Genomic DNA, 25,672 nt, shown 5'->3' with positions numbered 1-25,672 from the left:
TAACTAGAGCCTTAAAGAGTTTGAACTCCTCACTGACAGCAGCCACACTGTAGGGAAGATGGTTTAATGCTTTCTGAGGTTTCAAATCCAATTTTACAGGCTCATTTGCAAGTGGGTTGATTTATGGTTTATAATTGAATGAATCAATCATACCAGATTGGGACTGTCCCCTCCCATTACATAGACAGTGTTGGACTTGTGATCTTAGAAGTGGTCTAACCCAGCCTTAATCCCAAATTGTAATCATATGTTGCTGTAGGTTCTTACTCTAATTATGTGTGGTGAGATCAGTCGGTTGGACAGCGATATTTCTCTTAAAAAAAGGATGCTACTTTGTCACAGGAAAAGTAATGACTGATTTATTCTTCCTTTGAAAGATTTATTGTGATTAAAAAAAGTTGAAATAGAAATACGTTGTTTTCGTTTAAAGACGCCGTCAGCCATATGCAAATTATGTGGGTCAGTATCATATTAAAAACAAGGTTCGTTTAGATGAGGGGAAGCCACTTTCAGACACTGTACTTTGTCATTATTCATTTTTTGGCATAAAGTCAAGGAAGACGTATTCAGACACATCATTTACTAACTTTAAAGTACTCCATTAGAGGCAGATGTTTTGCATTCAGAATATAAAGTAAAGAATGACCATCAGCAATATCATCTGAAAGTAGAAGCACTCATCATTTTATCATTGTGAGTGGTTGAGGTGGAGCTCATGGTTTCATCTAGGGTTCTTCAATGTATAACAGTTTATCAATTTCTAAACTGATGACTTGTTTTGGTAAAAAAAAATGTATTTGGAAAAAACCATGAGCTCAAGCTGTAGTAAATGTAGAGTAAAAAGCACAATATTTCTTTCTGAAAGGTAGTTAAGTATAAAAGTAGCATGGGGTGAACATACAAGCATTCAATTGTACTTAACTCTTGACGTTTGAGTAAATGTACTTATTTACATTACTCTGACAACAGCAAAGCATGTTCAGTCAATTCAACACTAAATGTGTCAGTATACGAAACTTTCTGAAAGCCAAAAAAGCACTAATGCAAGTGTGTATGGTTTGTATTCAATAGATCAATTTATTCATTCTTCTTGCACAGTGTACGTGGGCATCCCAACAAAGAAAAGCCAGGCATGATTACAGACAGCCTGAGCCAGCTTCACTGTCAAACCTGTGATCCAGTCAGTGTTAGGAACCACAGACCGTGCTGCATACAGTAATTCACTGCTGTTCACAGGCTGCTGGAGTTCTATCCACCACGCAATTTCTACTGAGAGCCACAAGAACACAGCAAATTAATTCCTAAACAGGAGAAAACAAAAACACTACCAAAACCTAAAAATGATATTCAATAATACAAACCAGAAGTATTAGAAAACTGTACATGACTAAATGTGCTTGACATAATTTCTGCATTAAAATATTTTCCATTTCACGTGAATACAGGTTGATTTCATGTCGAGTTCTCCACCAATCACTGTTCTCAAATGTGCACATATTGAAAAACTGTCCGGTTCAGGGGTAGAGCCAAAGGTAGGAAAACAAAACACTGCTTCCATCCATGTTTCCAAGACTTCACCACAAAATCAGAAGATGAAAAAATCAAAATCAAAGTGTATCAGACAAAACTTTCAAGAGTGTATAAAGGAGAAGCAAGGATGGACTGGAATTACTACAACTGCATATCAGTCCAAAAACATAATTGCATATCACATTTTCCCACAGCCACTTAAATACTTTACACTTTCTTACATGTATATATAATATACAAAACCCCAAGTCAGTTGATTAATCCCATCACATCAAGGACATGTTTGCAGACAGAAAAATAATTTAAGACATATGTTGCTAGTTCAGAGTGACAAACTACAAAACAGAACAAAAATATCATTTACCTTGCAATATTGTTGCACACACTGCATCATGTAACATAGACAGCACCTTTTTGCCCCTGTACTGCTTTCTGAGATAAAGAACATTTAAAATAAGCAGCAAAACACAAGTGAATAGCCAACATTCACAGATTTCAAACTAACTTGGGCCAGTTGGGCAGTTACATAATCCAAGATGCAGTTCAGTCAGAGCTGAAGGTGGAGAAGAGAAAGAAGAGCTCCTCCAAAACTCTCAAAAGACAAATAAATAAAAGGCCCAGAGTCTCCAGGTGCACATCAAGTTCTTCTCAATTGACAGGAGAGAAGAAAGAGCCCAGAGAGCATGTGCAGCTGCTTCAGACTTGAAGTATGGCAACACTGGGACGTACAATAGCATTGTATTTACATCCACTACCTGCCTGCAGACAGGTCAACCCCGACACAAGGTTGGATTCTAGCCATAGTAAAAGAAAGAAGAAATCAGTCTGGCATTTTATCTATTCATGTATAGCTTTTCCTTCTTTCCTTACAGTTTCTTTCTCAAGACTGAAGAGGTAGTTTCACATTAAAAAAGGGATACGGATGCTGATTTGGAGACAACAGTTTCTAATTGCAAATTAACCTCATTAGAATGATGAAATATCACAGGAAGTCAAACGAACATCATACTGCAGCACTCAAGAAAAAACAGGAGAATTCTTTCTTAAACATGAATTAGCTTTCCATGGCTTACACATGGCATCAGGAGAATGGAAACCGGCAAAGCTGAGCCCTCCATTCAGGCCCTGACAGTCTGAAACAGATGTGCTCTCACTTTTCATTTCCATATGAAAACACACAAATCTCTCTCTGTCCCTCCAGAGCAGGTGTTAATGTGAAGACACAGTAGAAGTGAAGGTCTGGGGAGGAGCTGGTGGAGCTGGCCCAGCAAAGAGAAAGTGAGGTCCCAGGAGAGTTTGCAGGCTCGTAGGCTGACGTCTCTGGCAGAGATTTAGAGACCAAGAAGCAGAAGGGGCTGTGGAGGTGAGGCAGGGTTAAAGCTGGAAACCCTCCATGGGGCCTTCCTGTTGCTGGAAGACGAACTGGCCTTGACTCTGATCCACCTGTGGAGCCAGGTTGGCATCCTCCTCCTCGACACCAAAGTAGTGTTCAATCAGGTCAAAGGCCTTCTGGTAGATCTCCTGGTTCTCATGGCTCTGCAGAAACTCAATCTTGTCCAGGCCTGAGGAAGTGCACCCACATATACACAAGTTCTAACCGAGTTGTTTGAGTTAACGACTTGTTTAAAGCAGCATTAAGGAGCAAAACATGCACTGTTAGTGATTATTTTAACAAAGCATTTGTTTGTTAAACAGCCTGGACACCACTATGGCCAAGTGCTTACTCGTGAAGGAACTGTTGAGTCTAAAGACTTTGGTCTGTACCAGAGTCCTGAGACAACTTCGGTTGTGATTTGCCACTTTATAAATAAAACTGGATTGAACTGAATTGACTGGACTGAATGTGTCACTTAGTTTGTGTGTAAAGTAGTTTTTAAATTTAGTAAAGTGTAAACTCTACAAGGAAGTCAACTGCACCACCAGATTATAGCAAAAGATCCAAATACTGTGAAGCTCTAGTGGGTGTAGTCCATCATGTCCAACCTGCTGATGCTGAACGTACTGTCCCTTTTCAAATTCAAGACATTCTTCTAGACATTTCAGACATTCTTGTATGTAAGTTAAATGAATGGTTTATATGATAAGAAACGATCAGCCCATATCTTTGTGAAAGGCGGCGTAGGAAAATAAATCATATTTTTTAAACACTGATTACATATTTCTTAATGTAACAAGACTTCAAGTTCAAATTGCACAATTATTAAACATTCAACTGTTCCATTATGTCACTGTTTAATCATTTCAATCAAAAGAAGCTTGTGTTATGTACCAGTAGCAGTAATAACTGCTCTATCAATTATTGGGCTACTTCATTGGTGCCTGTCTCAAACAGAGACAGAATAAGCGTACTGTAAGAAGATTAGAAAACCAGAATGTATTTGTGCAGAATCATTGGCTCACAGATGCATTTCTGGTTCAGAACTAGCAAAAATAAAGTAGTTCCTGCCACATGTCTTAAACATTAGTGGGGGTATTGGTGTAAGTGATATATTTTATACAGTGTCGGCATGTTTGTTGTGTGATGTGAGGCAGAGCTGTACCGTAAGCCTCCTCAATAAGAGCACAGTAAGGGTTGATGCCTGTTCCGTTCTGTTTGGCCTCCTGTTCGCCGAGCCTTAGAATGTTCTCCAGACCGTTCAGAGATACCTGCACGATCTTTGAGTCCATCACTGTCAGCAGGTCACACATGGGCTTGATGGCATTCAGAGACACCAGATACCTGTTCTCACAGAGAGAAATGATGAATAAAGTATTTCAGTTTATATTCAATTTACTTTTAGAAACTGGTTTCAACCTTTTCAAATTTCAATCTATAAATACAAGTCTGTTTCATTTCAAAATATTACTGACAGACAGGTCAAATCATGTCGGTCAACTGGTCTGGCTCCAACTGTGGCTGTGCAGAGGACCATCATTGTTGCATTCCTACAATCATGTTCCCCATTATCCATGAGGGAAGGGTCAAATTCTCAGTGTTTTCAGTGTTCAGTGCCTCATAGACAGCCAGTGTTGTTTAGGACTGGTAAATGTACCTTATCTGTGCAGGAGTGCCACCAGAGGTGGCGTTAGTAATTGCCCATGCTGCCTCCTTCCTCGTACGGAACTCGGCCTTCTGAAGGATCTCAATAAGTACTGGGAAGATGTTGGCATCAATCACATTCTGACAAGAGAAGAAATACTGTTAGCTACGCAGAACAGCAGCCCTTCTCCAGGCAACACACTTTACCCAGGTGACGCTTTACCTGAATCTGAGCTCTGTTTCCTGCTGTGATGTTGGAGACAGTCCAGCATGCCTCTTTCTTGATGGATTCCTTGGGACTGCTGAGGAGGTGGAGTAAACATGGTAGTGCTGAACAGTTCAAGATTACCTGAGATGACATACAAACAGAGATTTATATAGCAACATGTCCATTTGATACTGTGTATGATCCCTTACACACATAAAGTAAGGGACTCAGTGTCTACAGTGAGGAGCTGAGCCACTACCTGAGTCTGGATGTCATCTCCTGTCACAATGTTGCCCACTGCACGTAAAGCAGGAGAAACAACCTTATAGTCACCGTGCCTATAAAAAAACACATTCATGCAGCGTTCAGTATTGAGATTACAGCAAAAACTACTGATGGTGAGATTTTGACAGTTTTCATGCCAAAACATTCAGAAACTGTGTGTTGTACAGTTTGTCCAATAATGAACATATTCATATGCGCTCTGCCCCTAACAATTAAAAAAATTAATTCAGGTCAAAAGTGTCACTGACAAAATGAATAGCAGTAAAACTATTTCAATTTAAGACAACTGCAATGTGGCCACAACAATACTTAGTAGATGAACACTTTAAAGGGAAATTCTCTGGGAAAGGAAGACTTTCACAAAACTGCTTACATTGGGTCATGGTAGAAAATGCAACAGGACCAAAAGACAACGTACATCAAGAAACTGGTGTAGTTCTTATAGTTGTTGTTCTCCACAGCTGATTGAGGAGGAAAAGCTTTGCTGTAGACATTAGGACCTGTTAATAAAGTCAGCAAGCTGCCACAGATGTAACAGTTAGCCAACATGTCCATTCCAGGGTGTTACTTTCTGTGTTCACTTTGAATCAGACTCATAGGCAAATAAAATGATTCATTTCCCAGAACTTTACCCTTTATATGTTGTTTTGCATGAGTCCCTGCTTCCCCCAGTCTCTACAATGGAGGTGGCAAGAGAAGTGCAAAGTTGCTATGAATAGAATAATAGAATCACAATAGGCAGCATTTATGAGAAACACAACAGGATTATCCTTTAAATATAGTTCCAGTTCATAGTTAAATCACCATTCTATAGCAGTGTGAAAAGGTTCATCAAACTGCAGCCAACCACAGCACTCACACCCTGCTTCACACTACAATATGAGATAACTTACCACTTACCCAAAGTTTAGACTATATGCTATGTTAAAAGTGGACTTCTTGGACACAGCTTGCCTTTTTTACTTTTTCATTATAAGCATGATAATACACCCTGAGGTGTCCCAAGAGAAAATAATAGAGATCTGATTTGTTCCTGTTTTATTTTAACAGGACACCTGGTCATACAGTGTCACACACGTCAGCCTATGTGATAACGTAGACCTGCCAGTTCCTTACATGAGCAGCTCCACCAGTCTGCGGCACACCCCAGAATCGATGACCGTCTGGATCTTTTCATTAGGACCATCAGACAGATAGGACAGGGCCCAGCAAGCATCAGCCAGCACATCTGGATCACTGCTGAACAGAAGCCTGGACAACACACTGAGACAAGGAGACACCTGACACACACCAGAGACAAACACAACAAACACACAGGTGCAGTTTTTAATACCAGAGCTGTACGAACAACTCAAGACCTGACAGTGCAGGCAGGCTCCAGTGTTTTAATTTACTTATGACATGTAGAGTCACCTTGGCAAAATCCGGTGGTGGGTTCTTTCCTCGGCAGAGGTTGGACAGAGCCCACACTGCGTTGCGGGTTGTCGTGAGACGGTTGGATTTGGCGAGTAGCCTGGATATGACAGCACAGGATTCAGTCGTTACAGTGTTTAACACACTCGAACAGAGAGAGGAAAGATACTCACTGCTGTAGAGATGACAGGATGCCACAGTTGAGCACATAGTCTCTGCACTCCGCATTATCTCCCGCTATGTTCCCAAGTGCCCACACTGCCTGAAACACAACTCACAGTCAACACCCCTCAGTGTCCAAGTGAGAATGCCTCAGTGTTCAGTCAGTGAACTCTGCGGCTTGTTACAATAATGACGTGACTTAGCTCCCAGTCACATAGGATCCAATTTTACAAAACTAGATTACTGAAATTCTCTCCAGGCCTCTCTGCCATGTGTCACAGATCAGACACCAGCAGACTAGAATCATATGCTCTGGTATATTGGAGGTACAGGACCTGGCCTGAACTCATTGCCTCAGATCGCTGTCTTTGGTATCTCTGACGAGGTTGTTAGAATGACTGCTAAATAAACAAATCTTCTTTTTCCTTTTTAATTGCTTGCATTCAAATTCTCCTTTTATTTCTTATTTAGTTATCCATGGCTCAACTAAAAAATTATAGAAAATCTGGCAGGCTCTCATCCCTCACTTGTCTTTTTTTCTGTTAAATGGATTTTTTGGGGGGGCTCTCCTTCAAACTTCTCCAAATCGAGGGTCTAATGACAGAGGTGTCATGTGCTGTACAGATTTTTGCAGCCCATTGAGGCAAACTGATGCAAACTTTGAGACAAGACCATCCCTGGTGAGCAGAAAGGTGGTGGAGCATTGCTTAGCAATTAATAACACAGGACAGGTGTTTCCATAAGCACGTCCAGGAGGTGTGATTCAATATTCACGAGTTGTGAAAAGGCCAAATATTGTGATATTGTAATGTTTCTGTGTACATTCAGAAACTGTTAATGGACAAAAGGACAGAAATGTCTGCATTTATGAAATCAGCAAATTCAATAACTGACAAATCATGGTTCTCTTCATATACCATACCATAAATCAGTGCTGCTCACTGGTTTGAAACTTGGTTTAATACAGGCAGAGATTTTATAAGAAGCTGACATCCTTCCACGGTACATATCGTCCACCTCTAAGTGGTGCATTTGTCTGGTCAGGTATAGAAAGGCTTTATGATGATTTCTGAGCGAGAGAGAGAGAACTATCAGCCGTCTACTGTACAGCCGAGCTCATATATGTTGATAATTCCTCCTCCTGCTTCACAGTAATCTTGCTCTGTGAGGCCGTGACATTGTAAGTATAAAGTAGGTTTTTCAAAAACACAAAAAACACACGATTCCAAAAGAATTTGTATGCAGTATAAAACATTTTTTGAAATTCTGTTGTGTTCCAACTTTTTCACAATCATGGTTGCAAGTAGCATTTTATGTCTCTCACCTGTTCCTGGACGTCCTCATACTCAGAGTTCAGCAGCTCGATGAAAATGGGAACAGCTCCTGTTTCAATCACCACCTTGGTGTGTAAGAAGGTACCTGAAGCAATGTTGGTTAGTGCCCAGGCTGCCTCAAACTGTTAGGAACAAACAAATAATACACATAAAAACTGCATTTCATGCAATCCAGCCTGGAATGGTGGCTTAGCGGTGAACACTGGCACTTCACTACTACGAGGTTTGATTACTGGCATCCTCCGGGGGGCTTCTGCTTCCGCCACCATTAAAAACCTCTCTCAAAATAAAATATTTATTCACTGAATTTAAAGAAAATATACTGTAATATGTAGCGTATTGTTTTCTGGATATTAAATAACGATACCAAGATTTTCACACATCAAAAGTAACTACTAAAGTTACACATCATAGTAATACATGATTTTTGGGTGGAAGTAATCAGTAATTCAGTTACTTTTTAATGAGGTAGCTAGGAACTGTAGCTATTTGCTATTTTTCAGTAGCGAGCAAAGCACTGCTAATCACAGCTTCATTCATATAGGCACCGTGCTGTGAAGCTCTGACCTGCAACGTGCAGTTATCACTCCTCTGCAGAAACTCCACAAAACGATTCACAACACCAGCAGTGGAAATCACCTCGTCTATGGGTGGGTTTGGCTCTATACAGAACAACAGAACAGAAACAAAATGAACAAACGTCTGTTATCTTTGAAATTGTACTTTTGATTGGGCATAAAGCTAACTCATAATATGACAACGACACAAACCATTAGAGTTCACTGATTCAATTTGTTCATGCAGGCAAGACCTTGCTTCACAGTTCCCAGTTAAGTGACCACAAACTTTGTGTATCCCTCAAAACCATAGAGATTTCATGTTCTAAATGTGTTTTTAAATACTTTAATGAACAGCTTCATCTTTAGAGGTCATCACTGTGGTGTTTTAGCAGAGAGAAAAGGAAGTTCTTCCCCGCCACTGTCGTTGAGTGCTTGCTCATGAGGGAGTTGTTGGGTCTCTGTCGATAAAGAATTTGGTCTGTACCTGCTCTAAATGTGTCTAAAAGTGTCCTGAGACAACTTCGGTTGTGATTTGGCAATAGAATAAAACTGAATTGAAGTGAATTGATGTTTTGGCAGTGGCAGTGCTACATCATATCTAATAAATTATGAAAATGTTTTCAGGATGCAACACAAACCTTTGGAGAGTAATTTCCTAAATTTCTGTGTAGCAATTAGCTGCTGGTCTGGGTCTTCAGAGAAGATCATCTGAATCATATCTGGAGTTATGACCCCATCCTGCACAAATGTCAACAATAGATAAATATCAAGAATTACCATCATGTCCAGGATGCAGCCAATCACAGTTCACAAAAAATGTGAGCTTGGAATGATAAGACTGATAAATACAGGCCAGACAACTACATGGCACACAACAGTAGTCCAACACTTACACCTGAAACAGGTACTGTGGAGCTGATGTCTGGATCCTGGATTGGACATTCCAGCATTGATTCATCATTTGTAGATACACATACATTCCTCCTCTTGAAAAGCTGTGGGCACAGAGGCGTCATCATTCACCTGCTTGACATTTAGAGCACCCTGGCTCGATAAACTGATACGGACACCAAACATACCGGCAGATATGAAAATGATTGTTTTCTACCTTGTAGATGAATACTGAAGACGTCAACACTATGAGAGAAAACACTGAAATTATTTAGTAAACACGTAAGTGTCAAGGCAGAATGTGCTTCATATTTCAGATTCTTCAGAAAACTACTGTTTGCCTTCATGGTAGCTTGCACACTATCGATCCCCGTACAGGGCCACAGATTTTGGGGCAGCCGTGGCCTAAATGTTGGAGAAGCAGCTTGTGACCGGAGGGTCGCCGGTTCGATCCCCCCCACCGGCAGAGAAACTTGGCCGTGGTGGAGTATCCCCTCCCCCTCCATTAGCCGGCTGATGTGCCCTTGAGCAAAGCATCTAACCCCCCCCATATGCTCCCCGGGCGCCTGATGCAGCAGCCCACTGCTCCTGTGTGTTCACTGCATCTTGCATGTACATGTGTGAATTTACAGTGATGGGTGAAATGCAGAGCATAATTTCCCAGTTTGGGATCAATAAACTGAATAAAAAAAAAAAAAAAATTAAATTAAAACTACTTTCATGAGATACTTACTTCAAGCAGTTCAATGAACAGGTGTGCCTTGTCAAAAGTTAACTAGTGGAATGTATTGGCATCTCAAAGCATTTGAGACAATCAGTTTCGTTGTGTTGAGGTAGCGTTGGTATACAGACCGCTCAACTAAGTAAAGAGAAGCAACAGTCAACGATCAGCTGACCTGAACAGAATTGAGATGGTTTGGGAAGAGTAGCACCACAGAGTGAGGGAAAAGCCGCCAACAAGTGCTCAGCATATATGGACACTCCTTCAAGACTGTTAGAAACTGGTGACTGCCTCTCAAAGCTGGTTAAGATAATGCTAGTGTGCAAAGCTGTAATAAAAATAAAAGGTGGCTACTGTTAGAATCTAAAATATGAAACCCATTTTACTTCGTTACACCTTTTTTAGCTGCTAAAATAACTCTATAAGTATTCCTTCATAGATTTGATGTCTTCAGTATTGATGTGCAATATAGAAAATATTTAAAAAGGAAAAAGCATTGAATGAGAGGGTGTCCAAACCTTCGGCTGGTACTTTAACTGTGTAAGGTGACACCAGCACTAGTGGGAGGGAATGTAGGCATTTATGGGTGCCAGCTACAAAAGCAGGAGCCTAAAGGGTGTTTCATACAATAAATCAAATATAAAAAGGATTTTAATCAAGAAGCTCAGGGTGAGACAGTGTTCACCTGCTCCTCTCTCTTCTGTTTGCGAAGCTGGATTCCTTCCTCCTCTCTCCTTCGACGCATCTCCTGAGGATTCAGTGCTTTGTTCTTATAGCTCTTCATCCTGTAGTTGTCTTTACCCGGGCTTGCCATCGTGTCTGAAAAGTCAGGGTAAAGAGCAGGCAGTTAAGATCAAGGTGCATCTGCTCATCAAATGCAAACATCATTAAATGCTGAGGACATATTACTATGTGACAACGTTTAGTTTGAGGAGTCAAAACTTTTCTACATTATATGACAACAGTAAACAGAATTATAATTAATTTAACCTGCATTTCAACAGGCTGCGTTTGCAGAGTGTACATGCTTTTCTACCACAACACCAAACAATAAATGATGTCACAAAGAATAAAGACACACAGAACAGAATACTGCAGTGGCTTTGGAGATTATGGTATTGTTACTATTTAATTACACACATTTCTGTCTGCTCTGGATTAACTGAATTTTGATCAGTCCTGCAGTATGGAGATGCACTGTTTTATGCTGTCTAATCCAACTATTACATCATTTAAAGCAAAGTTAAATGCTGAGATAATGCAATGTTTGGCTATGCATTCAGACTGATCTAACTAACAATACCTTACAGTGATTATTAACAAAGAATTCAGCATTTTTGACTAACAGTTGTGCTGCTTGTCAAAAATCCTGAACCCTTGAAAATCGGACGAGAACATTACTCACTTATGTCACTCGCCTTTTCTACTCATAATGACAGACAGCAACATATCTGGTCTAATACTCATATATATTTGGGTGATTTGTCCGGTGTACGTTGTGTTAAACATCTGGATACCAGCCGTTTTCCCGTGCAGAAGGTCATGCCAAACACCTTTCCAAAACTCACATTAGCTAGCTGTAGCCAAAGCTACGCTGCTGTCAGTCAGAGCACACATCAGTCAGCTTCATGAAACAAGTCTGTGTCCTCACACAAGTACATCCAGCAGAGCGTGGCCATGATTGAACCTCTTCTAATAAAGACTAAGTGCACACAGCTAACGTTAGTCCATCCAACAGCACTTTGTCTTACCGAGTTTTCATATAATCTATCCGCACAGCAGAACAAAATGTATTTGGGCAACTCCTGGTCAGTTACTAACTAGCTCCGTGGCTAGCTCTTCAGCTAACGATGTATCAGATACCTCAGATGTATTTAGCAGCAGTGACAACAACATCAGTTCCCGTGACACATTGCCGTCAGGCTGATTCTTACACACTTGAGATCTCGCGTCGCATACCTGAAAATACGTAAGGCTGTTTAATAGTTGCAACCTTTGGCGCTCTCCCCCTCACTCGAGCAAAATGGCGTCCTACTGAAACTTTCCCAGGAAACCTCTCGTGTCAACAACACCTCACGCCACTTCCGCCAGCTGTCGGCCGGTTTCTGCGAGCCCCGCTCCCAGTGGCCGACCGTTAAAAAAGAGAGTTGCGACACTCCATAGTCTTCTGATGGGAGTTTGGAATGCGGAAGTAACGCTTGTCGTGGTGCAGCGGATAGCAGAAAAACGCTGTTTGGTCAGGACTGACCCCCGTTCAGCTTCAGTGTTTCCCAAGCGCCATACCTGGCCAGCCACATCAATGTTTACCATCCGATTGAGTGGAAACAGCTAAAAGTTTTGACCTCAGCGTGCGAGTTCAGTGTTCTCTGTACCCTCTGACAGTTGTACAGAAACTGACTGTGTCCCAGGCAAAAACAAATAGTCCTCATTTGATCAAAACCATCAAATGAAATTATATCACGAATAAAGTGAATGAAAGTCTTAAAAAAAAAAAAGTCTGACAGGAAAACTTCTGCAGCTCAAAGGCGGAACAAACGATGACAAAGGCAGCAGGCGGTTTTACTCCAGAAACCACGACCAGATGCGGATCAGGCCGGTCTGACTTCGTCCAGCCAGCCCGCAGCCCTGAAGAGTTTGGGGCCACAGCGATGGGGAACAGCAGCAGCGACAGGTCCAGTGGGGGTCAGGGGGACAGGTCATACAGAGATGGACAGCAGGGGGGGAAAGAGGCGCATCCCAACATCCTGATGGACAGCACAGAGGACGGAGACCTCTTCCAGAGAGAGGACCAAAAGGCTCCGCAGGAAATACAGGAATTTCTGGCCTGGCAGCAGGACCTGGAGAGCGAAGGCAAAAGTCCGACGCAGGACAGACCGACCATGTTCAGGTGGTCTGGGGTGGCCAAAGAAGTCTTCGTGTCTGGCTCCTTTAACAACTGGGTCACCAAGATCCCCCTGAACAGAAGTGAGAAGAACTTTGTGGCCATCGTGGACCTGCCAGAGGGGGAGCAACAGTACAAGTTCTGTGTGGACGGTCAGTGGACGCTGGATCCTGCAGGGGCCGTGACCACGTCAAAGACCGGAACAGTTAATAATGTCATCCAGGTGAAGAGAACGGACTTTGAAGTCTTTGATGCCCTCAGGATCGACTCACAGGATTCTGCAGACCTCTCAGACCTGTCCAGTTCCCCTCCCGGCCCCTATCAACAGGATGCATATGTCATCAGATCAGAAGACAAGATCAAGCAGCCTCCTTTCTTGCCGCCTCACCTGCTGCAGGTGCTGCTCAACAAGGACACGGGTATCTCTTGTGACCCGACGCTGCTTCCGGAGCCAAACCATGTGATGCTCAATCACCTGTACGCCCTCTCCATCAAGGACGGAGTGATGGTTCTCAGCGCTTCACACCGATACAAGAAGAAGTACGTGACGACTCTTCTCTACAAGCCGATTTAACCCGCAGAGCCGTGATCCAGGCTCTGGTGATCCGGGCTCTGGTGATCCAGGCTCTGGTGATCCGGGCTCTGGTGATCCAGCCTCTGGGGATCCGGGCTCTGGTGATCCAGCCTCTGGTGATCCAGGCTCTGGTGATCCAGCCTCTGGTTCTGACATCAGAACCAGTCTGTCGTCGTTCTTCGCTGCTGCTTTGAATGTTTTTGCTAAAACTGGACTAAAATGTGTTTCTGATATCAGTTTAAAGCATTTTTACCATCCTGTCATTGCAAATTTAGAAAAAGCAGCAACTCTTTTAGTTAAAGTTTCTGCACAGTGTTTGTAAATATGTGATTCTCAGCTACAGCCTGAAGCTTTGTGTTTGATAAGTTTGAATCAGTCTGAAGCTCTCAGACGTGAGAGCAGGTGGAAGTTTTCATTCTGACCTCACTTGATCCAGATTAGTTTTTTTATTATTACACATGATGCAGAGGAGGAACCTGCCTGAACACTCATGGTTTTCAGCTCTCTGTGGCTTTGCACAGAGCCAAAGGCTGCAGCCTGGCTGTCCACAGTGACCTGTAGGACTGTGTGAGATAAGGCCAGCTGTAACTCTGCTGCAGGAGCTCTGCATACGTGAGCAAACAGACAAGAGGACACGAACGGCTTGAAATTCAGCTGGGAGGCCTCGTGAAGAGCCAGTGTTTTATTTCAATGATGCCTTTCTGACAAGTCAGATTTCTTTCAAATCAGCTTTTCTTCAAGAATTATAAAGAAATTAAAGTTTGAAAGCAAAAAAAAAAAAAAAAAAAGTTTCCTGAGCGCGCTCCGTGGTAAGTTGCTTGACTGCGGCCCTTCACATTTTACCGAATCAGCTGAGCTGTTGCGAATCTAGTGAATGGTGGTATTTTATTAATATAAGTTATCGTAAAACTAAAGCTAGTTAGATTATAACTGCAGTTAGTAGTTAGTGAGCAACATTTCACAGCTGCCATAACCAGATGTCTTTGAAAACAACAAAGTATTCACTCTGCCTTGCCCTCAAAGCAGTGTCATCGGCCAGCTGGTGGTGTATGACCACTATACTAGAGTCACATTTCTGTTAAAGCACAGTGATGGATTTAAGCTGCACAACACGGCTCCTCACGTCTATGGCTCCCTGTAACAGTAAAAAATGGCATTTTATCCCCCAGAATAAACATGGCTTGTAGACTTTTCAGAATGGTACAGAAATTAGAGAAAGATTTCACACTGGTGATTCCAACTTTCTGTGAAAGAAGCACATGTACACTGCTGCTTAGGGACATTTTGAATGTGTCCATCATCAGTGTGAGATCTCTCATCTCCCTGTCCTTTGAGTGTGAAGAAAAGCATACACCTGGAGCTAGAACACCTCTCAGTGAATTCTACAGTGGAGGTGGATTTGTCACTGTCATTTGTCAACTTTGATTAAACTGATGAAAACAATGATGAAACAGTTACATGTGTACAGACAGATTTTACTGAGTGCTTGTTGGACCAGCATCACTCAAGTATTTTTTTGGATGACATTTAATTTTATATTGTCTCATGCTGACACTTTTTTCTTTCTCTTTTAGGGTGGAATAGAGAAGTGTATAACAGCTCTGCCATGAATTCTACCTCTATGAAATTAGAATGTTAAGTTTTTGTTGAGGACCACTGGGTGCCACAGGAGTGCCATGAACTATCACAGGAGTGCCAGTAGATGCCGCAAGAAAGCCACTAGATCCCACAGTGTTTTTTGAGTGTTTTTTGAGATTTATTTTTAATTTTAGCCTGTTTTATCAGTCTTATGATTAGATTTTTTATGCTTTTAGTGATCTTTTTTTATTTTTTAATGTGTACGTTTACATTTTTAGCGTCTGTTGCTAGCCTGTAGCTTATGTTTCTGTAATTTATATGGCCTAATACTGAAACCTAATGGCACTCCTGTGACAGCTCGTTTCACCCTGTGAAAAATACTAAGATTTTCTCACATCTGTTATCTTTTTATCAAATATTTTATACGACTTAATTATGCCAGTGTCTGTTGTCACTCTGATGCTGCTTAGATAACAAACAGGTTTGTAAATAAAAATGTGTAACCATGTTGCTAGATTTTTATTTCTTAAGTAGCCTACATAAAAAAAACTACATTTGTTAGTATTAGTATACTAATAGTATTTTTGTTCCTTTTATAGCTTAACAAGGGCGAAGTCATAACCTCTGTGGTGAAACAATTACATAAAAAGAATGAAAAACAAAATGTGCATGCTCAACAACCATTCTAAAACAGATTTGCTGACCTGTTGTGACAACAAACCATGCACAGAAAGTAATAGAGTGTGTATTTTTGTGACAGATGTATGGCTGCTGACTCCTCATGACAACAAACCATGCAGTGAAACACTATCACAAACACTGTCAACTGCTGAATGAGTGCTGCTTGTGTGCCACAGGGACCACTGTCGTGCTCTGTGTCTTTTAATGTCTTGGTTTAAGACATGAATGAATGACTAATGAAATAGTTCAAGTTGAGCAAATCTGTGCAGTATATTATAGAGCTAAATACCACTACACCCTCTCTGTGTGGGGCTAGGTTAAGATAATGAAAATAATGCTTCCTCTGATAGCTCTGATGTGTTAGAGCTATCAGAGGTGGTGGGCTGCCTCAGAATCAATGTATGGTGAATCCTGTAATGGATTATAATGGACATTTTGGGTGCATTAATTCCTGTTTTTGCTTAAATTTATGGAAAAGAGCAGACTTCTTCACAACGTATTTGTTCAACCTATCTATCATTTCATGCATTATGCTGTCTTTGGTTATGAGTGTTAGCTCAGCATTGAAATAAATCTACCAAATGACATCATCAAGAGTTCTTCATCCACTTAGCTGACTCCTTGACAACTGGTGACAGTCTGATTAGTTCGATGTTGAGGTCTGTGTACTTCATCTTCCCTCTCACCCTGATTCAAGAAATGCCCTCAGAAAGCAAACTACACTTCTCTTGCCAGACCCTCACGGTCCACAGCTTTCTCATTTAACTCTATTTTTAGATCCACATTCAGTACTTTTGGTTTCATGAAGACAACATGAACTATGTTGACTGAGCATAATTTCACAGACTGGACTTTTTCCAGTTGGTCTGGTGATGCTGGACGACTGATGATACAGGTCCATACTTTAGTGTTGAATGCTGCAAGATTTTAATACTAATCACGCCTAATGGTAATTAGGTGTGAATGATGAATTACCAGCTTTGAAAGTGTATCAATTAAGTTATTTATCATGTAGAAATAATCATAATTCTGTTTTATATCACAGTAAATTGTGTCATTTGGTTTTGGGCTCTTGGTTGACTAAAACAGTTACTGTAGTTTTGTTCGTACTTCTGATCTAAGCCGCCATGTGGACCATCACATACATATGGTCAAAACATCTTGCACCTGAGCAGATTTTTCTGTAAATGCATTTTCACTTAATGTACGATTCAACTCACAACCTTTTACCCATCTTCATCATCTGAACTGCAGTCTAAGTTTAAGATGGAGTTTCCTTTGTTGTCTGGACAGACAGGTACAGTGTTCCACCTCCATGTCTTGTTCTGGTGATAATCATCTCATTTCAATGCGCCCGCTGTTTTTGGTTGCATGTCTATTGCCAAGACCAGGGCCTGGTGTGTCACCACTGGCAGTTTTCCGCTGTCCTCGTAGTCTTACTGTTTATACTGTCCAAACTCCTCATCGATCTTAACACCTATGATGTGGATCTGAAAAAGCACAGCGAATGTCAAATGAAAAACTAAATGACCATAATGTTACAGGAAAGCTAGCTAAATAAGGCTGCAAACCAGCTTCATGTGGCTAAAGGCAGCATTTTACCTTCAGAACATGCACTGAGTTAACGGGATGATGTACCTTATCTTTTAGTTGATGACACCATCAGGTATATTTCATGTTTTCAGGAAAGTGAATAAATCTATGTCTGTTAAGCTGTTGCCACTGCGTGGGATGCAGTGGTGTAAACTAAAGCATGCCACCGCTGGACTCTAGAACAGTGGAGACGTGTTCTCTGGACTGATGAATCACGCTTCACCGTCTGGCGATCTGATGGACGAGTCTGGGTTTGCCGGTTGCCAGGGGAACAGTACTTGTCTGACTGCATTGTGCCAACTGTAAAGTTTGGTGGAGGGGGGATTATGGTGTGGGGTTGTTTTTCAGGAGCTGGGCTTGGCCCCTTAGTTCCAGTGAAAAGAACTCTGAATGTTTCAGCATAGAAAGAGTTTCTGGACAGTTCCATGCTGCTGCCATCCCAGTGAAGAGCTTCCCTCAAGGACGACTGGTGCAGTTCGGTCCTTGCCGTTGCAGTCTAGAGATCCATCCTCTCCCTCCAGTATGGAATAATCTCTGTGATGATCTGTAGGCGATTTCCTTCTTTTTCTTCTCTTTGACCATCTAATCTTAAATTCCATCTTCTTTTGTTGTGCTCCAGTTGTGCAGCTTTCTTCCTGCTCTGTATTCCTTTAGCTTTCACCTCGTCTCAGAATTCTGTTTTCTGTTGTTCAGTTGTAGTTTAGAATTTTTTTTGTTTAATTTTAGAGAGTGAAGTCCGGATGAGTTTTAAGTCCAGGTATTCATTTTCAGGTTTTGCTACTCAGAGCTGTTTACAGCGCGTCTTATCCCTCAACCATCCTGCATCGAGGAGGCTGAAAAATGGCAACCCAGTGGTGCAGAACTCCTCCATCACAGCAGACGGCAACAGAGGAATGAATTAGTCATTAATCATCATGATTACACCTGCCGGACAGCCACTGCAACTTCTATTGTTATTAGCTATGCTACCATTATTATTAGATCATTAGTGCTGTACTATGTTCATATACTATCTGCTATTAATATGTTATATATACATCATATACATAAATGTATCACACAGGCATTGGGGGGCAGCCGTGGCCTAGAGGTTGGAGTATTCACTCCCCTCCCTCCATTAGCCGGCTGATGTGCCCTTGAGCAAGGCACTTAACCCCCCAATATGCTCCCCGGGTGCCTGATGCGGCAGCCCACTGCTCCTGTAAATCTGTGATGGGTGAAATGCAGAGAATAATTTCCCAGTTTGGGATTAATAGAGTGAATAAAATAAAATTAAAATTAATTATTAATTATCCCCTCCCTCCCTGGTTCTGCTCGAGGTTTCTGCCTGCTAAAAGGAAGTGTTTCCTCGCCACTGTCACCAAGTGCTTGACTCATGGAGATGCACTCTACAACAACTCAGTGATATAAAAACTTGATTAAATGACTTCCCCCTGATCCAGCAGCAACATAAAATGCTGTTTACGGTAATGAAACTACAATCTAAAACTCTGAAGTGGGTCAAAAGGATACCCTGCATGTCAAACAGCACCACAGTCAAGTCCGCCATTTATCCAGTAAATTTAATTGTTGGGGCATAGAAATGAACACTCATGACTCTATATGTATGTGTTGTGTCTGCTGTGAGAGTCAATAAAAAAATAGACGCAGCTGTTCTTCTTGATGTGTCTGGTCATATGATCAAACTCCAGAGAGGAGCAGGTATAGTCCTGTCAGTCCTACTCCTGGTTTAGTCCTCATCATTGCCCATCTCTAAAGGGTCAAATTCCAGATCTTCCTCGTCCAAGTCCAAGTCCTCAATCTCCTGGAAGAGTGACTCGTCCACCTCAACGTTGTTACCAGCTGCAGATGAAGAAAGCAGGCGTGTGTCAGAACAAAATCATTTTACAGTAGATCCACTCTGAACTCTAAGGAGTTTAGCTTCTCTGTCCTTCATTCATGATATTCTAACAATGTTCAAATCTCTAAATTTCCTCTCAGTTAACTGTTGTCTCAAACATGGTTGCACCAAATACATTTAGATTTGGTCCATTTTAACAACTGACGTTTTGACATTTTCCACAATGTCTTTAAAAACTGTGCCTCATGACCACGGACATCATCTGGGACTGGATGAAAAACCAACCCGGCCACATGCTCTGACCTGTACTGTGCTCCACCATATGGACCACAGAAATATTTATATTTAAGTTATGTTCTTTTCATTTCTACAAAATTATTTTTTAATGTTTTCACTCTGTGGACCAAAATGAAGCCTTAATAACATCAACAGCATTGGTTTCAAACATTCATACTTAGAAACACTCCTTACCTTCTTCAAGAAACTGAATATCAGATGTGTCCAAGTTGTGGTCTCTCTCAAACAGCTGTTTACCTGGTGGGGTAAAGATGAGATTTTTTAGTTCATATATATTCGTGCAGTGCTGAAGGAAGTATTCAGATCCTTTACTTGGGTGAAAGTATTAATACCACACTGTAAAGATTCTCTGTTAGTAACAGTCCTGCACTGAAAATGTTGCTGTGTGTAAGAGCTATAATCAGGAAAACGTAGTTGCAAAGTAAAAGTACTCGATACAGAATAATGTCACCAGTGACTGTTAGAATATTCTACTAAATATATATCATTAGATTATTATGACTCATGCATTGATGATAAGACTGCAACTCATGATTATTTTCATTAAGGACTAATATGCTGATTACTTTCTCCATTAATCATCGATTATTTGAAAATAGTAAGAAATGGCGTCACAATTTCTCAGAGCGCAAAGTAACACCTTCACAATGTTTAAGTAAAGTGATTTAGTAACCATAATGAAAAGTAGCAAATCTTTACATTTGAGAACCTCCAACCTTGAAATGTTTTTGCATGAAAAATAGCTAAAAGGATTAATAAAACAGTTGCCAATGAATTTTCTGTCACTGATTGTGAGTGACTGTCATCATTTCAGCTGTGCTTCAGTGTCTTTAAGTAACAGCATCAGAGTTTACCAGTGAGTTTGGGTTTTCCTGCCTGCTCCTCCTCCTTTTGTTTTTTCCTCCTCAGCTCGGCCACTTCCACCTCAAACTTGGCTTTCCACGCCAGGAAGTTTTCAATGGTTACCACTGTTCCCTGGAATGCTACCTGTCAAACAAATAACCATCATTATAATACCATAGTATCACTGACAACATTTATTCCTTAGCCTAATACAACATTTCCAAATAACATCATTGAGCTAATGTGAAATGTGTGGGAAATGTAAACTGCACGTTTCTGTTCCCACCTTCTCTGCTTCCTCTGCCTCTTTCTCTTTCTGACGTTTTTCCTCTTCTTGTCTGTTTTTCATCACATCCACAATTTCATTGAGTTTCTCCTGAACAGCTGTCACCAGAGTGAAGATCATCACCATGCCCAGGTTTTCTTCTGCCTGCATGGTAACCACATAAACACATTCTTGATACTGATTACATTAGTAATCCACTGGATCCATACCACAGTGGTGATCTATGGGAACAACTCAAGTTGTTCTAAAGATTTATTTTGATTGGATTCAACAATAACCCTGTTATGCTTACACTTATCCCATTTTTTTATTTCTTAATTTGCCACAACAATTATTACACTTCTGTCAAACCTGGATCTGATTTTAATGGAGAGGAATGTCTTGATCATATCAGTGTCAACTCTTGACTGCTTGTTCCCAGGTATCTTGGATTTACCTAATGTGGTCTTTTAAAGTACAAAGGGAACTGCTTGAGGCAATCAAAGGCATTTCACCTCTCATCCAAAAGGCTTTCCAGCTCTAACTGACTGGACGGGAGTCTCGGGCATTAGGATCACATCAGTCATGGTGTGAATGGGTGTTACTCCGCCTGTGGAGGGATCTCAGAACTGCAGCGAAATAGTCCTTTTATTATTCAGGTTGACAGCTGACTGCAGTGAACGGCATTTTTGGTTTGCTGCCAGTGGAGAATTTAAGTTCAGTGTTTTTTTTCATAAATGCAAGAAGGACTCAAATAGACATTGAGTATTTTACTTGAAAGAACCTTCAACCCAATGTCTTTTTTCTGAGTTCAAAATGTTTTTGTCGCATGCAGAAATGTAATTTCGTTTTCTCGGCAGTCGTTCAGTGATTTCATAAATGTGACACATTATTTTGTTTGTTTATACATAGCATAAATGCAATATTAAAAAAAAACGTTACATGCAGTGTTATTTCATTTTACATGTCAGAAGGGTTTTGTGGCTCTCAGTGTTTTCTTACTGTGGGAAATGGGTCCAAATGGCTCTTTGGGTGTTAGAGGTTGCTGACCCCTGACCTTAACAGACCAAAATAACATTTTTTGTGTTTAATGTGCTGGGACTGCGTAGACAATCTACTTTTTCCTCACAGGAGAACAAAAACCATAAGATCAGATACATATCAGCTCTGTGATCATTAGATCACTGTATGCTGTAGCAGACAGAAAAAACATGACATTTCAGTAAATATTAGGGCGACTGTGGCTCAAGAGTTAGAGGGGTCGTCCACCTATCAGAAGGTTGGTGGTTCATCCTGGCCTTGCCAGTCTAAGTGTTGAAGTATCTTTGAGCAAGATACTGAACCCAAATTGCTCCCGATGCTGTGCATCCTTGTGTGGATGCATTAATGCTTGTAATGAGCAGATGGCCTAGCTACCATGGGTGAATGCAGGCTTGTGTTTTAAAGCGCTTTGAGTGGTTGGAAGACTAGAAAAGCGCTATATAAAAACATTCCATTTACCATTGGTTTAATGTTTGCTGTTTTGGCAATTAAAACTGCAAAATGTCTGCAAAAGTGACCATATTATTACTCACAGCCAGGCAATGGACAGGGGATGTGGGAAGGGACCGATACATATAAAGGAAATCTGATTCAGTTCATATGAATAGACCTGTTGTTGCAGTAAGGTGAGGATGTCCTCCACGTCACTGTCCTCCAGGTTCTCCTGGGAGTGGATCTCCCACAGCGGAGGCTCATCTGGGTATTTTTCTACATATGTGAACTTAAGTGTTGCTTCCACAGCTGCAAGAGGAATACAGACAGCTCATATTATGACAGTCTGCTGTAGATTCAGTTTTAGTTTAGAGTTAGTGTGGTGTATACTAACAGCTTACACAACTCATATCAACTCTGTCATGCTATTTTAATCACTCTCACATTTTCTTTCACAATATTTTTTGAATCACTTCTTTTATCATCAGGGCCAAAATATCCTTAAATATCACACATTTCATAATGAACACAGTGCGATTTCATAACAATATTTAACTGCCACCTGTGCAATACATAACATTTTGCAACCACACACATCAGTGTACTCACTTTCACCATTTTCCCCTGCATCTGATATTACAGTGATGGTGAAGCTGGTGGGATCATCTGAAATCACTGTAAACACACATGCATTAGTATCATCATTTCGACATCTTGCTATCTGACCAACAGGTTTACCTTTTGTCACTGTGTATCAATTAATGAATCTGATGGTCTAGAAAGCTGCCCAGGTTACATCAGGAATCATCCAAAACGTCTGTTCATGCTGTTAACATTGTCATAAGGTAGTTGTTACTTTGAGGACAATAACACCATTTTATGTCTTGTTATGTCTCGTAAATTCACGGCATATGGCACTCACTGACCTGTGCAGCTAGGGTTACAGTATAATGAACACTAAAGTTAAGGCCATTAATCCGTCACATGATACATATTTTATTCATGCCGAGTGTAAGAACAGCCCCTGGAATACCTAAAAATGTACATTTAAGTAATGCACATATCCATTTTAAATGGTGCTCTTCAATAAGTGACGAAATATACCAAATCTGAACGGAGTTTGACGTACTTTTGCTGTCCATTAAAGCAACAGACAGGGGGCCACCGTAGCAGTTTGTCAAACACTGCTGCATGTCTGACATTTACCTCACGTAACGTTACAACAACGATAAATCTATACCAGTGGGTACCAAAGGCAATAACCGACTACTTTAGTTTGATTTGTCCATTGGTACATATCAGCTAGCTAACTGTTTTTGCTAGCCGGCGGGCTTGCTGTCAATCGTTTTTGTGAACGCTGATGAAATTCAAACCTGTGAAAGAGTCCGGGTAGATGGACTCTATAGCTTCAAGTTCATTCCTTTGCTCTTCGGCGTAGTCGGTCATTTTCGTGTGGCTGCAAGTTACCTGGACGTTAGAAAAATCATCACCACAATATTCAAGTTACCACACTTGGTGAGCTGCGTGTTCCACTTGCCAAATGGTGATCGATGCGATCGTGATTGTGACTTTTTGATCTCATTCCAGTAATGCTATCTAGCTATGTTTTTTTTTTTTGTGGAGATGCTATTGCTTGAACACGAGGCCACTATACACCTGGGTACTGTCATTGGAAGTATTTCTGCTTTATTCAGTACTTCAGCGTGATATTGGCAGCGTCACTCTTCTGACATCCATTTATTTGGTCTGTCAGTGCAATCGCGTCGAGGCATGGATGTTTTTTTCTCCTTCAAACTTTATTGAACAACTCAAAAGCAATTCAGAAAAAAGGCAACAGTGCCACTTAGTGACGAAGAGAGGAATTGAAGTATATGGAAAGGTCTTAATGTCTGTCGAAAGTTTAAGAATACATATACAGTACATGTCCAAAATAAACGAGAAAATGTTCCAGGTCACTGGTTGAAGGAAACTTTAATAAATAGCAACTGAAATAAATTAATATATCAGAAAAAAATAATAAAATGTAAAAAACACTTAATCATCGCAGTAAATTGATTATACACCTTTCATATTCATCTTTTTGTCAAATTGCATGTTATGCATGATAAATGAATATTGGTGAAGTTTGAGAAATGACAGAGTGCTGTCATCTATATAATCAAATGTTACACACATGTTCGGAGGCTGCTGTTTGTGAGATTTAGAAAATTAAACAGGTTGTGTGGATGTGGATGAAATAAATTCAAATAAAAGATGACGGATCCCCATATTCTTGTATTATTGCTCTCTGGGGAACGTAACGTTAAATTAGGCACGTCTGAACTACAGCCATTCATGCCAGATGTGGGGGCAGAGTCTTTATACCGTTCAGTTAAAGACTTCTGGGAAGGATGCATTCATGTATCCTTGCTCATGGCTCCTCTGAGCAGAATTAAGAGCTTTTGGATGGCCTGCAAGATAGCGGAAAGAAAAACTTAAAAAACTGACTTGGCTTCTCCCCGTAATGGCACTCTGCATTCCTGAGTTCACCTACATGAATCTTGCAGGCCTGCTCCTTCACCCAGAGGCCATGTGGGTGACATCTTCAGGGAGGGTTCATTCTTTTATCATAGAAAACACCAGATGTTCATCAGCATCCATGTTGATCCACGCCACACATGCTGACCAATATGAAATGAAAAAACTTGGGAAGAAATGAACGTTAATGTACACACCTCAGAAAAACGACCACCTTACAGGCCAGCAGTGACATTTGAAGGATAATGCAACTTACATTATTCAGAGTTTTGGCCATTTAAGTTGTAATGTCATCCAGCCTGCATGTGCCACCATGTGACATGACTTGCAAGTGTGTACACAGTGTTTGCAGAACATGATGGAGAACAGCCTACTGAGAACACCCTCATCCATAAACCACCATTTGGACATTCATATGATCCTGGACATAATTAGCCTTTTAGTCATCCAACCTGCATGTGCTAACATGTGACATGAGTTGTTGTATATTCACAATTCACAACATAAGACAGAGAGTAGTTCAGGAAAATAGGAGTATGCTGAAACAATCTTCTATGACAACACAATATTGTCAAGGACATTTCAATTTTTCTCCTATTTCCCATGTTTTCCTTGACTGGAAAATTGGTCACCAGTTTTCCACAATGTGTGGGAACCCTGGAGGAGAAGGAGCAAACCAGAGAGAGAGGAGGAAGAGAGTGATGCACACAGCAGACAAACGGAACCAAACAATTCTGACATTATGATGGGGGTTAGCATTCATAAATTAAAACTGACACACTAATTTACTTTTAGCTCAATATCTGATCTGTTTGTTTCCTCATCTCTTTCAACTTGCTATGTGTCTCTTTTTGTTGTGATTTTTTGTCTTTGTGGTGGTTTTACTTCTCTTTGCAATTGTTTTGGGTGTCTGTGTTTTCTTCCTTTTCTTTGTACAGCAGTATTTAGTCCTGGGCACAAGCATGTAAAAGACCTCCATCCCTCCTACATAGATCAAGACCCCCAGA

At 40.9% G+C, this 25,672-nt stretch overlaps 3 protein-coding genes across 3 annotated transcripts; 1 reads left to right on the top strand and 2 right to left on the bottom strand.

Moving 5' to 3' along the window:
- Positions 1 to 1,052: 1,052 nt before the first annotated feature.
- Positions 1,053 to 12,164, bottom strand: kpna5 (karyopherin alpha 5 (importin alpha 6)). The gene is made up of 14 exons (XM_041943028.1): positions 12,083 to 12,164; positions 10,809 to 10,942; positions 9,405 to 9,506; positions 9,150 to 9,249; positions 8,519 to 8,613; positions 7,942 to 8,073; positions 6,629 to 6,717; positions 6,456 to 6,555; positions 6,159 to 6,322; positions 5,017 to 5,095; positions 4,773 to 4,898; positions 4,563 to 4,690; positions 4,071 to 4,249; positions 1,053 to 3,092 (listed from the first exon to the last, which is right to left on the bottom strand). The coding sequence occupies exons 2-14, from the start codon at positions 10,935 to 10,937 to the stop codon at positions 2,905 to 2,907; spliced, it is 1,611 nt and encodes a 536-aa protein (XP_041798962.1). The 5' UTR covers positions 10,938 to 10,942; positions 12,083 to 12,164; the 3' UTR covers positions 1,053 to 2,904.
- Positions 12,165 to 12,712: 548 nt separating this feature from the next.
- Positions 12,713 to 13,885, top strand: LOC121610766 (5'-AMP-activated protein kinase subunit beta-1-like). The gene has a single exon (XM_041943033.1). It carries the CDS (start codon positions 12,772 to 12,774, stop codon positions 13,576 to 13,578), a length of 807 nt encoding a protein of 268 aa, XP_041798967.1. The 5' UTR covers positions 12,713 to 12,771; the 3' UTR covers positions 13,579 to 13,885.
- A 5,088-nt stretch (positions 13,886 to 18,973) lies between these two features.
- rwdd1 (RWD domain containing 1) lies at positions 18,974 to 23,698 on the bottom strand. The gene is made up of 7 exons (XM_041943034.1): positions 23,522 to 23,698; positions 22,758 to 22,823; positions 22,327 to 22,457; positions 20,697 to 20,840; positions 20,422 to 20,554; positions 19,742 to 19,804; positions 18,974 to 19,272 (listed from the first exon to the last, which is right to left on the bottom strand). Exons 1-7 carry the CDS (start codon positions 23,592 to 23,594, stop codon positions 19,160 to 19,162), a joined length of 723 nt encoding a protein of 240 aa, XP_041798968.1. The 5' UTR covers positions 23,595 to 23,698; the 3' UTR covers positions 18,974 to 19,159.
- Between the last annotated feature and the right edge of the window lie 1,974 nt (positions 23,699 to 25,672).

This window comes from Chelmon rostratus, chromosome 8 (genome assembly GCF_017976325.1).
Source record: "Chelmon rostratus isolate fCheRos1 chromosome 8, fCheRos1.pri, whole genome shotgun sequence".
NCBI classification, from domain to species: Eukaryota; Metazoa; Chordata; class Actinopteri; order Chaetodontiformes; family Chaetodontidae; genus Chelmon; species Chelmon rostratus.
The sequence above is the reverse complement of the archived record's forward strand: the minus strand, read 5'-3'. Positions and strand labels throughout refer to the sequence as shown.